This window comes from Schistocerca gregaria, chromosome 1 (genome assembly GCF_023897955.1).
Source record: "Schistocerca gregaria isolate iqSchGreg1 chromosome 1, iqSchGreg1.2, whole genome shotgun sequence".
In the NCBI taxonomy this organism is placed as follows: domain Eukaryota; kingdom Metazoa; phylum Arthropoda; class Insecta; order Orthoptera; family Acrididae; genus Schistocerca; species Schistocerca gregaria.
In genome coordinates, this window is record NC_064920.1 from 404,490,449 (window position 1) to 404,507,571 (window position 17,123).

The 17,123-nt window shown below is 44.4% G+C and overlaps 1 protein-coding gene across 3 annotated transcripts in view; it reads left to right on the forward strand.

Annotated features, from left to right (window-relative positions):
* The window catches only part of LOC126347709 (DNA oxidative demethylase ALKBH2-like), a 182,178-nt gene that overhangs the window by 119,353 nt on the left and 45,702 nt on the right, over nt 1-17,123 (forward strand). For all 3 annotated transcript variants that reach the window (XM_050002299.1, XM_050002315.1, XM_050002307.1), the window contains exon 2: nt 357-558. In XM_050002299.1, coding sequence (XP_049858256.1) covers nt 357-558 — 202 coding nt within the window. The remainder of the gene's footprint in view (nt 1-356; nt 559-17,123) is intronic.

Sequence of the window (17,123 nt, forward strand, 5' to 3'; positions counted from 1 at the left end):
CGGGCTGCTAAATTTGTTACCGGTAGATTCGAACAAAACGTAAATGTTACGGAGATGCTTCGGGAACTCAAATGGGAATCCCTGGAGGGAAACCGGTGTTCCTTTCGGGAAACATTATTGCGAAAATTTAAAGAACGGGCATTTGAAGCTGAGTACCGAACGAGTATACGAGAAATCAGGGCTCATACGGAGGCATACAGTCGTTTTTCCCTCTCGAGTGGAGCAGGAGAGGAAATGAAAAATTGTGGTACAGGGTACCCTCCGCCACTCACCTTACGCAGAGTATTTACGTAGATGTAGAGCTGTGTCAAGCGAGTGAGCGCTGACGCCTTACTGCCTGTTGATGTTGTCGGCAGGGAGTTGGAGCAGCTGGCCGGTGCGCGGCCGTCGTGGCGCAAGGTGACTGCGGAGGGCCTGGATGTGGACTACACGCGGCTGCTGACACCTGCGCTGGCTGATGCCGTGCTGCACGAGCTGGAGGCGGGACTCACCTACTTCACAGGAGACCTGGCGCGCGTGCGCGTCTTCGGCCGCTGGCATCCCATCCCGCGACAGCAGGTACCGCATTGCACGGCACGGCACCTAACCTCGCCAGTTCCCAATGCTCTCAGGCGCATACTGGTGATATACTGTGTAAGGTGTCAGGCAAATCCAACACCTTCCATGAAAACCCTGACGTGATAAGCAAATCCAGTACTATGTCACATAGCTCCGAATAAATCGTGACATTAAATTAACCAAAATAAGACGAGTAACGAGTGAGCAAATGGAATACCACAGACTAACACAAGAATGCCTAAATGCATGTCGTACCTTCCCACCGCGAGACCGACGCAGTTCCGAGGGGAGAAACGAGAACAGAAGCCGAGAGCAGAACCGTGTTAAGCTAGAAGGCCCTACGATAAGGGACGGACTAGACACCCACGTCGCCAGCTAACCACTAGAGCACACCACCCGCACGTTTTAGCGTGAGACCTTTCCGCGTCTCTGTTACGTCAAGGACCCCCCCCCCCCCCCCCAAGCCCATGTTAAAAGCTACAGTCCTCCAGAAGAACAGTATAGATCTTACGATAACGCTAAAAAGACCACACCACCTGCAGGTTTTAGCGTGAGACTTTTTCGCGTCTCTCTTACGCTGCAAACTTAAAAAACATTGCCCCACCACGAAAAGTATAACGTTTCTCATTGGATAGAATTTTTGTAGGCGGAGCTTAAGGTTAGCATTGAGACCCCGATTGGTCAGATGAAAACACATCCAGATAGTTTTTCTTTTAAACCAACTTCGGTAAATTGTAGTAAGGAGAAGTTAGGAAAGAGTTGCTTCCGAGATGGCAAGGTGAGCGGAGCTGTGCTGCCCGCCGCTGCCCTGACGCTGCCTAAACACCGACAAGGTAATGAACGCACGCGATGCCGCATTTTTGAGCGCATAAGGCTTCACTCAGAACTGCAGAAGTCTCATCTGTTACACTCCCTTTTTGCGTATTACTAGTGTCGATCGTCAATTAAAGCTCATGGTGTTCACATTTGCCACTTGAAGTAAAAATCTGAAACGCGATGTTTTTTCTGTTATGTAGTTATTGAGAAGCCACAATCAGCCACTGTAATTTACGACAAGTTAAATAAGCAATTAAAGATAATTGAGGGTCACTGTAGACCACTTTGATAGTTTTCTCTTTTGTGAAACTTAATTTAAACCTAGATTATAGATGTGATATGGCATCCATCGATCCATTGTAGAACTTGGAAACCCATTCAGGGAATATTCGTTCACATTTTTGTTGAACACAGTTGGTTTTTACCATCCTGTATTAAAACATTTCCTTTTATCAATAGTGCAATTTATAAACGATGTTTTGTGAGTAGAATAAAATTTCCAATGGTAAACTTAACTGCTTTTTCGACGTTATTTTACCAGCTAACTAAAAATAGGAAAGCCTTGAACCCCTTACACTACATTTAGTTAGTATTAAGATTCTTTTACAGGGAGTGCAGTGAAGCTGACGCTGAAACCATTAAGTATTTGGTTATATCATCGCTAGTCTCACTGAACTCTTCTGAATTCTACATGTCATGTGTGGTCTGGCGTCTCCTTACCAGCAACAGGTCCCAGGTTCAAACTAGTCAATTCCCTGAACAACATGCTCAGAGCGTCGTTGCGCGAATGTGGTAGGGAGACACGATATAGAACAAACAGACAGCACCATGAATATTTAGAACTGTTTATAGTGCATGTTTCATCTGTTCAACGCTTCACTTCCTCCAGCAACACATACGCACTTATTCAACATATACATTCTCCACACATACACAATATATCAACTTTAGGATGGGACAATGTTCTCATCAAAAGATGTTGTCCCAGAAATAAATTAATGTGGTTCCTATCCCCCAGCCTCGAGCAAGGTTTTTGGGAGGTTTCCCTTGGTTGCAGGACGTAAGCCCTCTCACTTATTCCCAGTTGCGATCCCCCATCTTCCCCTGTTATCAGCTCGGGTAAATAGAACCACGACTCTCCAATGGGCTGGATCTCTAACAGCCTACTCAACTCCTAGAAACGGAGAATAGAAAAAAAATGTTTCGCATCAACTATGCTCAGAATGGTTCGTTCGTTCTGCGGGCGGGGGTAGGTGGGCAGAAACTTTTTCGTCAGAAACGGCAATCACTGCAACAGTTTACAGCCAGTGTTGCCTGGAGTCCTGCAGGGCTCGGTTCTGGGCCCTGTGCAATGTTCAGTGACATTCCCAAGCATGTGGGAAGGGAAATCACTCTGAGTACTGATGACACTGCGCTACTCAAGGACTGACCACCTCATAAACTTCATTGTTAGGTATCTACAGAAACATATGGACAAAATCAGGCAGTGGTACACTGTCTGGAAAGTGAAAATCAATCCTAAGAAGACCCAAACAATTACATTCACCACCAATCTCAAACTACCAACTCACCGTTGATGGCACAGACTTCACATAGTGTGACTCAAATAGTTACCTTGGTCTTACCTTACCCAAGAGATCGAATTGGAGGTGGCCAATAAGGTTTGGGACCTACAATTATTTTACCAGCTGTACCCGATCTTCCTGCAGTAATGCTTTATCAGCATCGCAGAATTGACTATCTTGCCCGCATCTCGTAGTCGTGGGGTAGCGTTCACGCTTCCCACGCCCGGGTTCCCGGGTTCGATTCCCGGCGGGGTCAGGGATTTTCTCTGCCTCGTGATGGCTGGGTGTTTGTGATGTCCTTAGGTTAGTTAGGTTTAAGTAGTTCTAAGTTCTAGGGGACTGATGACCATAGATGTTAAGTCCCATAGTGCTCAGAGCCATTTCAACGATTTTTTTTACTATCTTGAGGTGAAGGCGTACTTCTGGCCATCACGTATGGTTCGGAAGCGTGGTCAATGGACGCCAACACGCACGTGAAAGGACTGCAGACTGTTTGCAACGAAGTATTACGAGTTACAACTGGCACTCCAAAATACACTCTCAACACACGCATCAGGTAACACTTTGGACAACCTATCAAACCAGTCAAACTTCTTGTACGTGAACTATTACTTAATTACTCAACCCCGTAAGTACATAAGGCCAAGAACCACCAAATTCGCTCATCAACATTTACAAGTGGCCCTCACAACACTTTAGGAATACGATGAGATTTACGTACTACTCCAACAGTAATGCAATACACAGTTCATGTCATCTCATTTTTCACATCATCTGTAGCACAGCTAGAAGTCGGAAGGACATGATTTCCCGTAGACATTTTTCCTAGTTTGTCTGCCAGTACACGTACACTTTCCCTGTACTGGCCTAAGTTCGTTCGAGTAAATTCCAGTCTGATACACTGACAGGGAACTAAATGATGAAAATGTCTTAGGTTTCCAGTATTACAACGCTGAGACACCGCGACGGTTCGACGAGTGTCATAGTCAACACCTTCTGAAGATATGTAGAAATATTGCTGATATGACTGTATTTAAACGCTTGTAGGGGGGGGGGGGGGGGGCGGCGCCTCCCTGCACACAAGTGTAGGCGACGTGGTCGTCTGATGTCAGCGGATGCAGTGAGTAGGAGGGCGGATGGACTTCATGTGGTTCAACCGGCAATGTGGTTCGACCGGCAGCTGCTTCCGAATTTCCGAGTTGGCATTCTTCACCGGCCCCGCCTACTGTCCCCTGCTGGGCGCCCTCTCGGTGTTCAGCCAACTAGATCTGCAGATAACGAAGAAATTGATGAAATGTATGATGAGATAAAAGAAATTATTCAGGTAGTGAAGGGAGACAATAATTTTATAGTGACTGGAATTCGAGAGTAGGAAAAGGGAGAGAAGGAAACGTAGTAGGTGCATATGGATTGGGGCTAAGAAATGAAAGAGGAAGCCGCCTGGTAGAATTTTGCACAGAGCATAACTTAATCATAGCTAATACTTGGTTCAAGAATCGTGAAAGAAGGTTGTATACATGGAAGAACCCTGGAGATACTAAAAGGTATCAGATAGATTATATAATGTTAAGACAGAGATTTAGGAACCAGATTTTAAATTGTAAGACATTTCCAGGAGCAGGTGTGGACTCTGACCATAATCTATTGGTTATGAACTGCAGATTAAAACTGAAGAAACTGCAAAAAGGTGGGAATCTAAAGAGATGGGACCTGGATAAACTGAAAGAACCAGAGGTTGTACAGAGTTTCAGGGAGAGGATAAGGGAAGAATTGACAGGAATGGGGGAAAGAAGTAAAGTAGAAGAAGAATGGGTAGCTTTGATGGATGAAATAGTGAAGGCAGCAGAGGATCAAATAGGTAAAAAGACGAGGGCTAGTAGAAACCCTTGGGTAACAGAAGAAATATTGAATTTAATTGATGAAAGGAGAAAATATAAGAATGCAGTAAATGAAGCAGGCAAAAGGGAATACAAACGGCCCAAAAATGAGATCGGCAGGAAATGCAAAATGGCTAAGCAGGGATGGCTAGAGGACAAATGTAAGGATGTAGAGGCTTATCTCACTAGGGCTAGGATAGATACTGCCTACAGGAAAATTAGAGATCTTTGGAGAAAAGAGAACCAATTGCATGAATATCAAGAGCTCAGATGTAAAGCCAGTTCTAAGCTAAGAAGGGAAAGCAGAAAGATGGAAGGAGTATATAGAGGGTCTATACAAGGGCGAAATGGAAGAGGATGAAGATGAAATGGGAGATATGATACTGCGTGAAGAGTTTGACAGAGCACTGAAAGACCTGAGCCGAAACAAGGCCCCCAGAGTAGACAACATTCCATTAGAACTACTGACGGCCTTGGGAGAGCCAGTCTTGACAAAACTCTACCATCTGGTGAGCAAGATGTATGAGACAGGCGAAATACCCTCAGACTTCAAGAAGAATATAATAAGTCAAATTCCAATGAAAGCAGGTGTACACAGATGTGAAAATTACACACAGCTGCAAAATACTAACGCGAATTCTTTATAAACGAATGGAAAAACTGATAGTAGCCGACCTCGGGGAAGATCAGTTTGGATTCCGTAGAAATGTTGGAACACGTGAGACAATACTGACCCTACGACTTACCTTAGAAGAAAGATTAAGGAAAGGCAAACCTACGTTTCTAGCATGTGTAGACTTGGAGGAAGGTTTTGACAATGTTGACTGGAATACTCTCTTTCAAATTCTGAAGGTGGCAGGAGTAAACTACAGGGAGCGAAAGGCTATTTACAATTTGTACAGAAACCAGATGGCAGTTATTAGAGTCGAGGGGCATGAAAGGGAAGCAGTGGTTGAGAAGGGAGTGAGACAGGGTTGCAGCCTCTCCCCGATGTTATTCAATCTGTATATTGAGCAAGCAATAAAGGAAACAAAAGAAAAGTTCAGAGTACGTATTAAAATCTATGGAGAAGAAATAAAAACTTTGAGGTTCGCCGATGACATTGTAAGTCTGTCAGAGACAGCAAAGGAACTTGGAAGAGCACTTGAACGGAATGGACAGTGTCTTGAAAGGAGGGCATAAGATGAACATCAAAAAAGCAAAACGAGGATAATGGAATGTAGTCAAATTAAATCGGGTGATGCTGAGGGAATTAGATTAGGAAATGAGACGCTTAAAGTAGTAAAGGAGTTTTGCTATTTGGGGAGCAAAATAACTGATGATGGTCGAAGTAGAGAGGATATAAAATGTCAAGGAAAGCGTTTCTAAAGAAGAAAAATTTGTTTATCTCGAGTATAGAATTAAATGTCAGGAAGTTGTTTCTGAAAGTATTTGTATGGAGTGTAGCCATGTATGGAAGTGAAACATGGACGATAAATAGTTTGGACAAGAAGAGAATAGAAGGTTTCGAAATGTGGTGCTACAGAAGAATACTGAAGATTAGATGGGTAGATCACATAACTAATGAGGAAGTATTGAATTGAATTGGGGAGAAGAGGAGTTTGTGGCACAACTTGAATAGAAGAAGGGATCGGTTGGTAGGACATGTTCTGCGACATCGAGGGATCACCAATTTAGTATTGGAGAGCATCGTGGAGGGTAAAAATCGTAGAGGGAGACCAAGAGATGATTATACTAAGCAGATTCAGAAGGATGTAGGCTGCAGTAGGTACTGGGAGATGAAGAAGCTTGCGCAGGATAGAATAGCATGGAGAGCTGCATCAAACCAGTCTCAGGGCTGAAGAGCACAACAACAACAGCCTAATTAGGATACAGCTGGGATGCTTGCACTCTTGGTGATTTAGGGTATGGAATATTTCCGTGGTTAGTCTCTCAGTTTAAGCAAGCAAGAAATTAAACCAACGCGAAATGCTCATCAGCGTCGATTGAATTTCGTGATGACAGAGAGAGAGCAATAGTGGAGAGAGACTTTGGTCAATTGAAGCAACGATTTTCAATCATCGGCGACTGAGTAATACTTTCTTTACAGAGAGTCCACAAACTAACAGTAACGTGTGGTGTACTGCACAACATGTCAAAGCACCTGAATGGTCAGTTTCACTGTCATTTGGAGGAAAGGAAAGTGAAAATTCTGACGAAGAGAAGGCTACCGACAGACAGCTGAAAAGCAATGGAAGCAAGGTTCGTGGTGAACAGAAGCGGCAGCAAATGCTCGGATTTATTTAGGTATTTTTTTATTGGGGTAACTGTGTGCCATATAAGCAACTTGTAAGCAATGTAGTTACAAATGAGTCTCCTAATTACCAAAAAATATAAGAGAACTGTACAAATTGTATGTTTAGTTACTTACTTTGGACACCAAAGAAGGAAATGGAAATGATATGATAATACGAAAGTAACAACACAATGTTTACGTATCACGCTAATAATTAGTTTGAGAACATTTGTCCTGCGCAATTTTTTCTAGCTTTTTCTTTCCGCTCTCTGGGTGAATGTTTTGTTACCCAATTATTTCAACAATATAAATATCTGAAGTTGGAGTAAAGACAAATTACCTGTTTCTCCAGTTGCATGTGCAGCAAGGGCTTTCACTCCAGACAGAATATATCTTGCCGCGAGGGATTAGCCGACCGGTCTAAAAACGCGCTGCGCTCATGCACTGTGTGGCTGGTTCCGGCGGAGGTTCGAGTCCTCCCTCGGGCATGGGTGTGTGTGTTTGTCCTTAGGATAATTTAGGCTAAGTAGTGTGTAAGCTTAGGGACTGATGACCTTAGCAGTTAAGTCCCATAAGATTTCACACACATTTGAACACTTTTTTTTTTTTAGAATATGTCTTGAGGTTGCGAGCGCTGTTGTCGCAGGAGCAACAACTGGGCACGTACCTACCAATTGATGATTCCCTCTGATCTTCATTTCTATCGCAGTCTTTAGCATTATTTACTACGTGCTTGACACCAACCGTAATAGCTCCTGGAATCTTTCTAAAAACAGTATTGTCTTTCTGGGAAGAGTTCAAAACTTTAATTGGGTTATTTCCTGTTTCCGTCAGGTCGATTTTCTGTTTTATTTGACTCTTCATATTAGTGAACAGTTTATTAAGCTGTGCAACACTATACTATTTTCCAGTTCTGTTGTAGTACCTGCGCAATAGTATTTAATTCGTTCTTCTTTTCTGATACTACCTTTGGTATTCTAGATTTTTGTAACATAATCGTGTGTTCAAATAGCAAACTGATCAACATTGCTCTGTGAACTGTGGTCTTGTCAGCAACGCCGCCTTCACTGGAAGACATATCGATAATTGGATCTTAAACCAGTGTGAACTGCGGGTCACGATCCCCTTCACGCAACTAACGTTTGGTATGTAGGAAAAGGTCGATAGGCTTGGAGGGTGGTGGGCAGACACAACATAGCTGCGATTTCTCGCGAACGCTGACTCACAGTGAAAAATAAGATGCATCTTCTTTTATCAAACCGTGTGGAATGTACTTTCATTTTCCGACTGAGCTCTATACCTAGACTTATCTTCGAATTATTCATTTAAGAAATAATAGGTGCTAAATCTAAATCCTAGAGACTACGCATCACTCAACATGTTAGAAATGAGAAACAGAGATCGGAAATACTATAATGTTAAAAGAGGATTTATTTGAGTTTCTCTGAGAATTGCGTCGTACTGCTTTATGATGTCAGCATCTGGACAGTGTGCTTCAAACCCTATGAGTATGAAGCAAATTGGAGAGGAGCAGTAGGTGAGGTGCCCTTGTGAGAATTGTCCCCTGTAGGAAAAATAGCGTATCTTTTGTCTCCTTCTTATTCGTACTGGTGCGCAGCACTTTTTTTTTTGTCATCGCACTCTTAAGCTGAAATTCACTGCACTAGATTTGAACGACACCTTTGTGCACGTGGTGTGCGTCAGCTGGGGGGCTTTCCTCGTCGCAAGCGGCGCGCGCCGCTCGCCTTATCGATAGGGTGGTTAGCACAGTAAGGCCCTGTGGCGGATGGTGGCAACTCGTCCTTTACAGATACGGGTCAGTGCAGGTCTTCTTCCTGAACTGTCAGCCATTAAAACTGCGACCCAGGGAGGATAACAAGTAACGGTATTATATCTACAGCGCATTTAGAGTATAGTGGAAAGAATACATTATTAAATTTCTGTTCCGACTCTGACAATGTTGAGTGGTTATGGAAAAAGCTCAAGGCAATAGTAAAATGCGTTTTAGACAGGTACGTGGCGACTATAACTGTGAGGGACAGGAAAAACCCACCGTGGTTCAACAACAAAGTTAGGAAACTACTGCGAAAGTAAAGAGAGCTTCGCTGCAAATTTAAGCGCAGCCAAAACCTTTCAGGCAATCAGAAGCTATACGATGTCAAAGTTAGCGTAAGGAGGCACTGAATTCGAAAGTAAAATTCTATGTACAGACTTGAGAGAAAATCCTAGGAAGTTCTGGTCTTACGTTAAATCAGTAAGTGGATTGAAACAGCATATCCAGACACTCTGTGATGATAATGGCATTGAAATAGAGGATCACACGCGTAAAGCTGAAATACTAAACACCTTTTTCCAAAGCTGTTTCACAGAGGAAGACCGCACTGCAGATCTTTCTCTAAATCTTCGCACGAACGAAAAAATGGCTGACATCGAAATAAGTGTCCAAGGAACATAAAAGCAACTGAAATCACTCAACAGAGGAAAGTTCACTGGACCTGACGGGATACCAATTCGATTCTACACAGAGTACGCGAAAGAACTTGCCCCCCTTCTAACAGCCGTGTACTGCAAGTCTCTAGGGGAACGGAAGGTTCCTAGTGATTGGAAAAGAGCACAGGGAGTTCCAGTTTTCAAGAAGGGTCGTCGAGCAGATGCCCAAAACTATAGGCCTATATCTCTGACATAGATCTGTTGTAGAATTTTAGAACATGTTTTTTGCTCGCGTATCATTTCTGGAAACCCAGAATCTACTCTGTTAGAATCAACATGGATTCCGGTAAAAGCGATCGTGAGAGACCCAATTCGCTTTATTTGTTCATGAGACCAGAAAATATTAGATACAGGCTCCCAGATAGATGACATTTTCCTTGACTTCCGGAAGGCGTTCGATACAGTTCCGCACTGTCGCCTGATAAACAAAGCAAGAGCCTACGGAATATCAGCCAGCTTTGTGGCTGGATTGAAGAATTTTTAGCAAACAGAACACAGCATGTTGTTCTCCTTGGAGAGACGTCTACAGACGTCAAAGTAACCTCTGGCGTGCCACAGGGGTGTGTTATAGGACCATTACTTTTCACAATACATGTAAATGACCTAGTAGACAGTGTCGGAAGTTCCATGCGGCTTTTCGCGGACGATGCTGTAGTATACAGATAAGCTGCAGCATTAGAAAATTGCAGCGGAAAGGCTCTTATTGCAGAGAGTGGCAACTGACCCTTAACATAGGCAAATGTAGTGTATTGCGAATACATAGAAAAAAGAATCCTTTATTGTATGATTATATGATAGCGGAACAAACGCTGGTAGCAGTTACCTCTGTAAAATATCTGGGAGCATGCGTACGGAACTATTTGAAGTGGAATGATCATATGAAATTAATTGTTGGCAATGCGAGTGCCAGGTTGAGATTCATTGGGAGAGTCCTTAGAAAATGTAGTCCATCAACAAAGGAGATGGGTTACAAAACACTCATTCGACCTATACTTGAGTGTTGCTCATTAGTGTGGGATCAGTGCCAGGTCGGGTTGACAGAGGAGATAGAGAAGATCCAAAGAAGAGCGGCGCGTTTCGTCACAGGGTTAATTGGTAACCGTGATAGCGTTACGGGGATGTTTAGAAAGCTCAAGTGGCAGACTCTGCAAGAGAGGCGCTCTGCATCGCGGTATAGCTTGCTTGCCAGGTTTCGAGAGGGTGCGTTTCTGGATGAGTTATCGAACATATTGCTTCCCCTACTTATACCTCCCGAGGAGATCACGAATGTAAAATTAGAGAGATTCGAGCGCGCAAGGAGGCTTTCCGGCAGTCGTTCTAACCGCGAACCATACGCGACTGGAACAGGAAGGGGATGTAATGACAGTGGCAAGTAAAGTGCCCTCCGCCACAACACCGTTGGGTGCTAGCGGAGTATAAATGTAGATGTAAATATGAAGGTGATCTGAGGGCATACACTGTGCGAAATTTAGTATACAGAGGTGTTACCTCTGGTGACAATGGTAGCTCTAGCACGGCTGGGCATAGACTCGAAGTGAGCTGTTGTCATTACAACTTTATACTACACTCTAGCCGAGAAACCAGACATTGCTCGGATCAGAATATATGGTCTGATTCCTCTTTCTTCTTGTGTTTCATTCGTTCGAGCTAGTTTTCTTCCTTGCGAATTCACATAAGAGTGTGTGAACACAGTTTTATGCTTTGACATTTTGCCTAGAAACGAAATTACGTAAAGAGTAATATCAAATCTTCCACAGTAGCTAATAGAAGTACGATACGGATTCTACTCACGAGTAATAATGCAAAAGAAGAATGAGCTAAGTGATTGACGAATGTGTGCTAAATTCTGAAGAGAATTATATTCGCGAAGAATAAGCGAAATGTTATCCGAAATCACTGTAGCACAGTGTAACATAACAGTCGGAACACTCCGTCTGGTTTTTTGTTACACACAGGAACAGCGGCGCACCAGGCGGCCAGCAAGTGACACTTCTGGCTACGTTATCGGATGTATGCGAATACTATCCGTGTGTACTGCCATAAAAATGGACGATAACTGAAAAATTACATTGCATGAAGCGGTGAAAAATGGCATTGCATTAAACGGTAGATTACAGGACAGTTTATTTATCATTTCCTTGTAACATATGAATGCTTACTGCAGCACGCCATTTTCATTTAATAACAAAAAATTGCCATAAAGTCCAGAAGAGGGTAAAGTTAATTTCGCGCACTCAGGCTTTACAGCGCGACTCCTCATATGCCAATGATAAAAAAATGTCTTTCACAGAATTTCGTCCGGCGACTACATCCGGCAGAAAAAGGACGTTAAAGAGTGGCAATCTGGCAACACTGTAACCACATGTAAGTTAACTACCTCTGTCAGCACACATCAATTGTTCTGTAGAGTTGGTGCAAGTGATATAGTTTTGGGTTAGCATGCAGGAGAACGATGGTTCGATCCTGGGTTTAGGCACTGTTTTTTTATTTGGCAAATATAGTCCAGATGGTACAGTATCTGGCCTCTTAATCGTCAACAGCGATTGCAGTGGGTCCTCTATAAAACATTTGCGCTTACATATTACAATCGTAGAAATGGAAGATTGGTCAGTTTGAAAGACGCCGTTTCCACGTCGCGGACGTGACTTTGTTCGCACCACTTCGTCTACTAGATGCGAAACCTGCTTTCTTTGTACCCTCCTCCAGAGGTCCCATAGATTAGTACCAACTCTTATTCTTGCCTCATCCAGGTCCATTACATTTCATTAGGGCCTTACGTTACCACTAGGACTAACAACGTGCTTTGCGAATAATGCTTTGCGTTGTATGTGTTACCACAATGGTCCTACTAATCATGCCTTTCAACATTGAGTCTGGTGACAGCGTGCTGTTTTACGTTATTATTATTATTATTCTATCGATGGGATTGTGGAAACATCACGTCTATTACTGTTAGTGAAACAGTGTAATTCGAAACCGAACATTTCAGAATTAGCGGTGACGGGATGAATCATGCAGAACAATATCTGTCAGAGGGGTAATGCACCTTAAGTGGAACAGCGCGCAGGACTGACGGCATGTTTATACTGTATGCGCTCTCCACCAGACGGTGACTAGTTGCAAGCAGAGTAACGCGCCCGTGACAGACTCCAATGTACATGCGTACTCATTCGAATTTTCTCATTGTAAACCTCTATACCAGTGCTGCAGACGTATGTCACACACAAACGATGAACGTGTGTGTATTTTTCTGGTCCTTGGTACATCTTATAACCGGACTGGTGTCAAATGGTTCAAATGGCTCTGAGCACTGTGGGACTCAAGTGCTGAGGTCATTAGTCCCCTAGAACTTAGAACTACTTAAACCTAACTAACCTAAGGACATCACACACATCCATGCCCGAGGCGGGATTCGAACCTGCGACAGTAGCAGTCGCACGGCTCCGGACTGCACGCCTAGAACCGCTCGGCCGCCGTGGCCGGCGGACTGGTGTCGCCGCTCTTGAATTTGGTGATAGACGTCATGGTCAACGCCATCTAGATAAAAATGTTTCGTAACTTGGAGCTGTGCCATCTAGAGTCAGGTTCTCTCCTTCCACCATCATGTGAGAGAGGTCGTCCACGGACTCGCCGTACTCCAGGTATTGAGGAAGCTATTCTGGAGGCCATACACCAAGAACATCAGCGAAGTACATGCAGCGTAGCAGGGCAGCTTCGTGTCTCGCAACGCACGGTTGTTAAACTGCTTCACGAGCATGGGCTGCGCCCCTATCATTATGCTTTCACGCAACACCTGCATCCTGCTGATCGTCATCAGTGGATCAATTCTGTGAATGCTTACAACAACGACAGAAAGCCAACGACGGCTTCGTAAACACCGTAATATAGTCGTGTGGGAGTCTTCAATAGACACAATGCTCACCATTGGTGTGAGGTTGACCCGCACGTTACCGCGACCGTGGATGTCAAGTTCGCTTTGTTATCAACGTCTGGCCGCAAAATTGGGCCCCTACATGTTGCCTGACCGGTTGACTGCACGAAGGTATCATGCGTTCCTCTCAAACTACCTGCCTGATGCGGGGGAAGATGTTCCAGTACATGTTCGGCAGAGGACATGGTTCCTACATCTTGGTGCACGTCCATATTCTGGAAATAATGTGCGACAGTATTTGGACAGAACATTTCCAGGGAAATGGCTCCGAGGTGAAGGTCCAGTTGTATGGCCACCGCTTCACTTGACCTAAGTTCCTGGATTTCTTCCTGTGGGGACACCTGAAGGAGCTAGTGTACTCTCTACTCTGCCGACGAATGTGGAAGAATTGGTAGTGTATGTTCATGTTGCTCTTGTTTCTGTGGACGCAGCTTTCCTGCGAAGGGTCCAGAGCGGACACGCAGGGAAGTCGCTTTGAGAATCTGTTTTTCTAAGGACAACGTATACTGTTGTGGGGGTCATGCGGACATTAATATGAACATTATTATCGTCACTGGATGCTAATGTGCGGCATCTGAACGCTCATATTACATGTGGTACAAATGACAAGTAGATATTGTGTTATTGTACTTTATCATCTTTAGCATCTCGAAATTGATACTGTTTTTATAGTTATTCTGTCCGATGACAGCCGGCCGGAGTGGCCGAGCGGTTGTAAGCGCTACAGTCTGGAACCGCGAGACCGCTACGGTCGCAGGTTCGAATCCTGCCTCGAGCATGGCTGTGTGTGATGTCCTTTGGTTAGTTAGATTTAAGTAGTTCTAAGTCTAGGGGACTGATGACCTCAGATGTTGAGTCCCGTAGTGCTCAGAGCCATTTTTTGTCCTATGACAGGTCATTTGTTTAAACTATTTCTTATTTGTCTAACCACCTGTTTGTTGTATTCACCGTTACAAAATGTTGTAAATATAGGATACATGTGACATAGGAAACGGTGTGTCTTACAATATGAAATGAAATGTCAGAATGAAATTAACAAATAAAAAATGCGTCAGCTCCCAGGATTGAACCGTTGACTTCCTGCATGCTAACCCAAAACTGTAACCGTTGCACCAACTGTACAGCGCAACTACTGCGTGCTAAGAGTGGTAGTTACCACACATGTGATTACAGTGTTGCCAGATTGCCACTCTCTAACATCCTTTTTCTGCCGGACGAAATTTTGTGAGAGACTTTTTTTTCGCTGGCATATGAGGAGTCGCGCTATATATATCGGTAGCAGGCATATATCTGCCGTGTTGAAGTCGGTGGCTGTATAAGACTGTGTGTTGCTCGTTCTGTCCTGACCAGCTCCGGTACAGAGGGTATCTGAATGTTGCTCTGGACAGCACGTTCTCCAGGTCTCTCGCACTTTTGAAAACACCTGGTCATGGGTTTCTGAGACTGGCACGGCATCACTCGCCAGCCTTTGAGTTTGATAACCTATATCTATGTATAAAACGCTTGCGTGTGTACGTACTGGCAGACTTTTCTCCAAGACCACCTCACTGCCACCAACTCGTCCTTCTGTTCGTAGGTAGCCCTTGATCTCATGCAATTAGTAAGGGAGATTGGTCGCGGTGCGTGATAGTGGGCGATTGTGGCGAACAAATGTCTGCAGAGTATGGAGCAATACACTCTGTGACTTACGAACTTTGCAGTAAATGGCAAAACGCGTTTATCGTTTCATTCGTCCACAATAATACGAAGCTTGTGCGGTTTCATCATTCACATTTCAATAACGTTTTCGTAATCGCACTTTACCGACGATCAACAGAGAAACAAAGAAAAAAATCCAGACAGCCAAAAAAAAACTCGTAACCAAAAAATGAATAATCTAACGGTACACTACAATCACAGTCTAACGTAACAGGCGCGGCACACTCTGGTGTGGAAGTTGTTATTGTTTGGCCGGCCTTTGTGGCCGAGCGGTTCTAGGCGTTTCAGTCTGGAACCGCGCGACCGCTACGGTTGCAGATTCGAATCCTGCCTCGGGCATGGATGTGTGTGATGTCCTTAGGTTAGTTAGGGGACTGATGACCTCAGATGTTAAGTCCCATAGTGCTCAGAGCCATTTCAACCATTTTGTTATTGTTTGATTGTTGGAGCGGTTCTGCCACTCCAAGCAGTGAGAAAGCAGTCAAGACATGTGTCGTTAGAATAATGAAAGTTTTATTTATTTTTCTACCTAAGTATCGAAATAGTTTTATATTTTTGCGTTCAGTGCATAACTAAGTTACAAAGGGACATGAATTATCGCCACATACACTACTGGCCATTAAAATTGCTACACCACGATCACGTGCTACAGTCGTGAAATTTACCTACAGGAAGAAGATGCTGTGATATGCGAATGATTAGCTTTTCAGAGCATTCACACAAGGTTGGCGCCGGTGGCCACACCTACAACTTGCTGACATGAGGGAGGTTTCCAGCCTCATACACTAACAGCAGTTGGCCGGCCTTGCCTGGTGAAACGTTGTTGTGATGCCTCGTGTAAGCAGGAAAAATGCGTACCATCACGTTTCCGACTTTGATAAAGGTCGGATTGTAGCCTATCGCGATTGCGGTTTATCGTATCGCGACATTGCTGCTCGCATTGGTCGAGATCCAATGACTGTTAGCAGAATATGGAATCTGTGTTGATCAGAAGGGTAATACTGAACGCCGTGCTGGATCCCAACGGCCTCGTATCACTAGCAATCGAGATGACAGGCATTTTATCCGCATGGCTGTAACGGATCGTGCAGCCACGTCTAGATCTCTGAGTCAACAGATGGGGGCGTTTGGAAGACAAAAACCATCTGCACGGACAGTTCGACGACGTTTGCAGCAGCATGGACTGTCAGCTCGGAGACCATGGCTGCGGTTACCCTTGACGCTGCATCACAGACAGGAGCGCCTGCGATGGTGTACTGAACGACGAACCTGGGTGCACGAATGGCAGAACGTTATTTTTCGGATGAATCCAGGTTCTATTTACAGCATCATGATGGTCGCATCCGTGTTTGGGCGACATCGCGGTGAACGCATATTGGAAGAGTGTATTCGTCATCGTTATACTGGCGTGCCATTGATTACACGTCTCGGTCACCTCTTGTTCACATTCACGGCACTTTGAACAGTGGATGTTACATTTCAGATGTGTTACGACCCGTGGCTCTACCCTTCGTTCGACCCCTGCGAAGCCCTATATATCAGCAGGATAATGCACGACCGCATGTTGCATGTCCTGTACGGGCCTTTCTGGATACAGGAAACGTTCGACTGCTGCCCGGGACAGCAAATTCTCCAGACCTCTCGCCAATTGAAAACGTCTGGTAAATGGTGGCCGAGCAACTGGCTCGTCACAATACGCCAGTCACTACTCTTGATGAACTGTGGTATCGTGTTGAAGCTGCATGGGCAGCTGTACCTATAGACGCCATCCAAGCTCTGTTTGACTTAATGCCCAGGCGTATCAAGGCCGTTAGTACGGCCAGATGTGGTTTTTCTGGGTACTGATTTTTCAGGATCTATGCACCCAAGTTGCGTGAAAATGTTATCACAAGTCAGTTCTAGTGTAATATTTT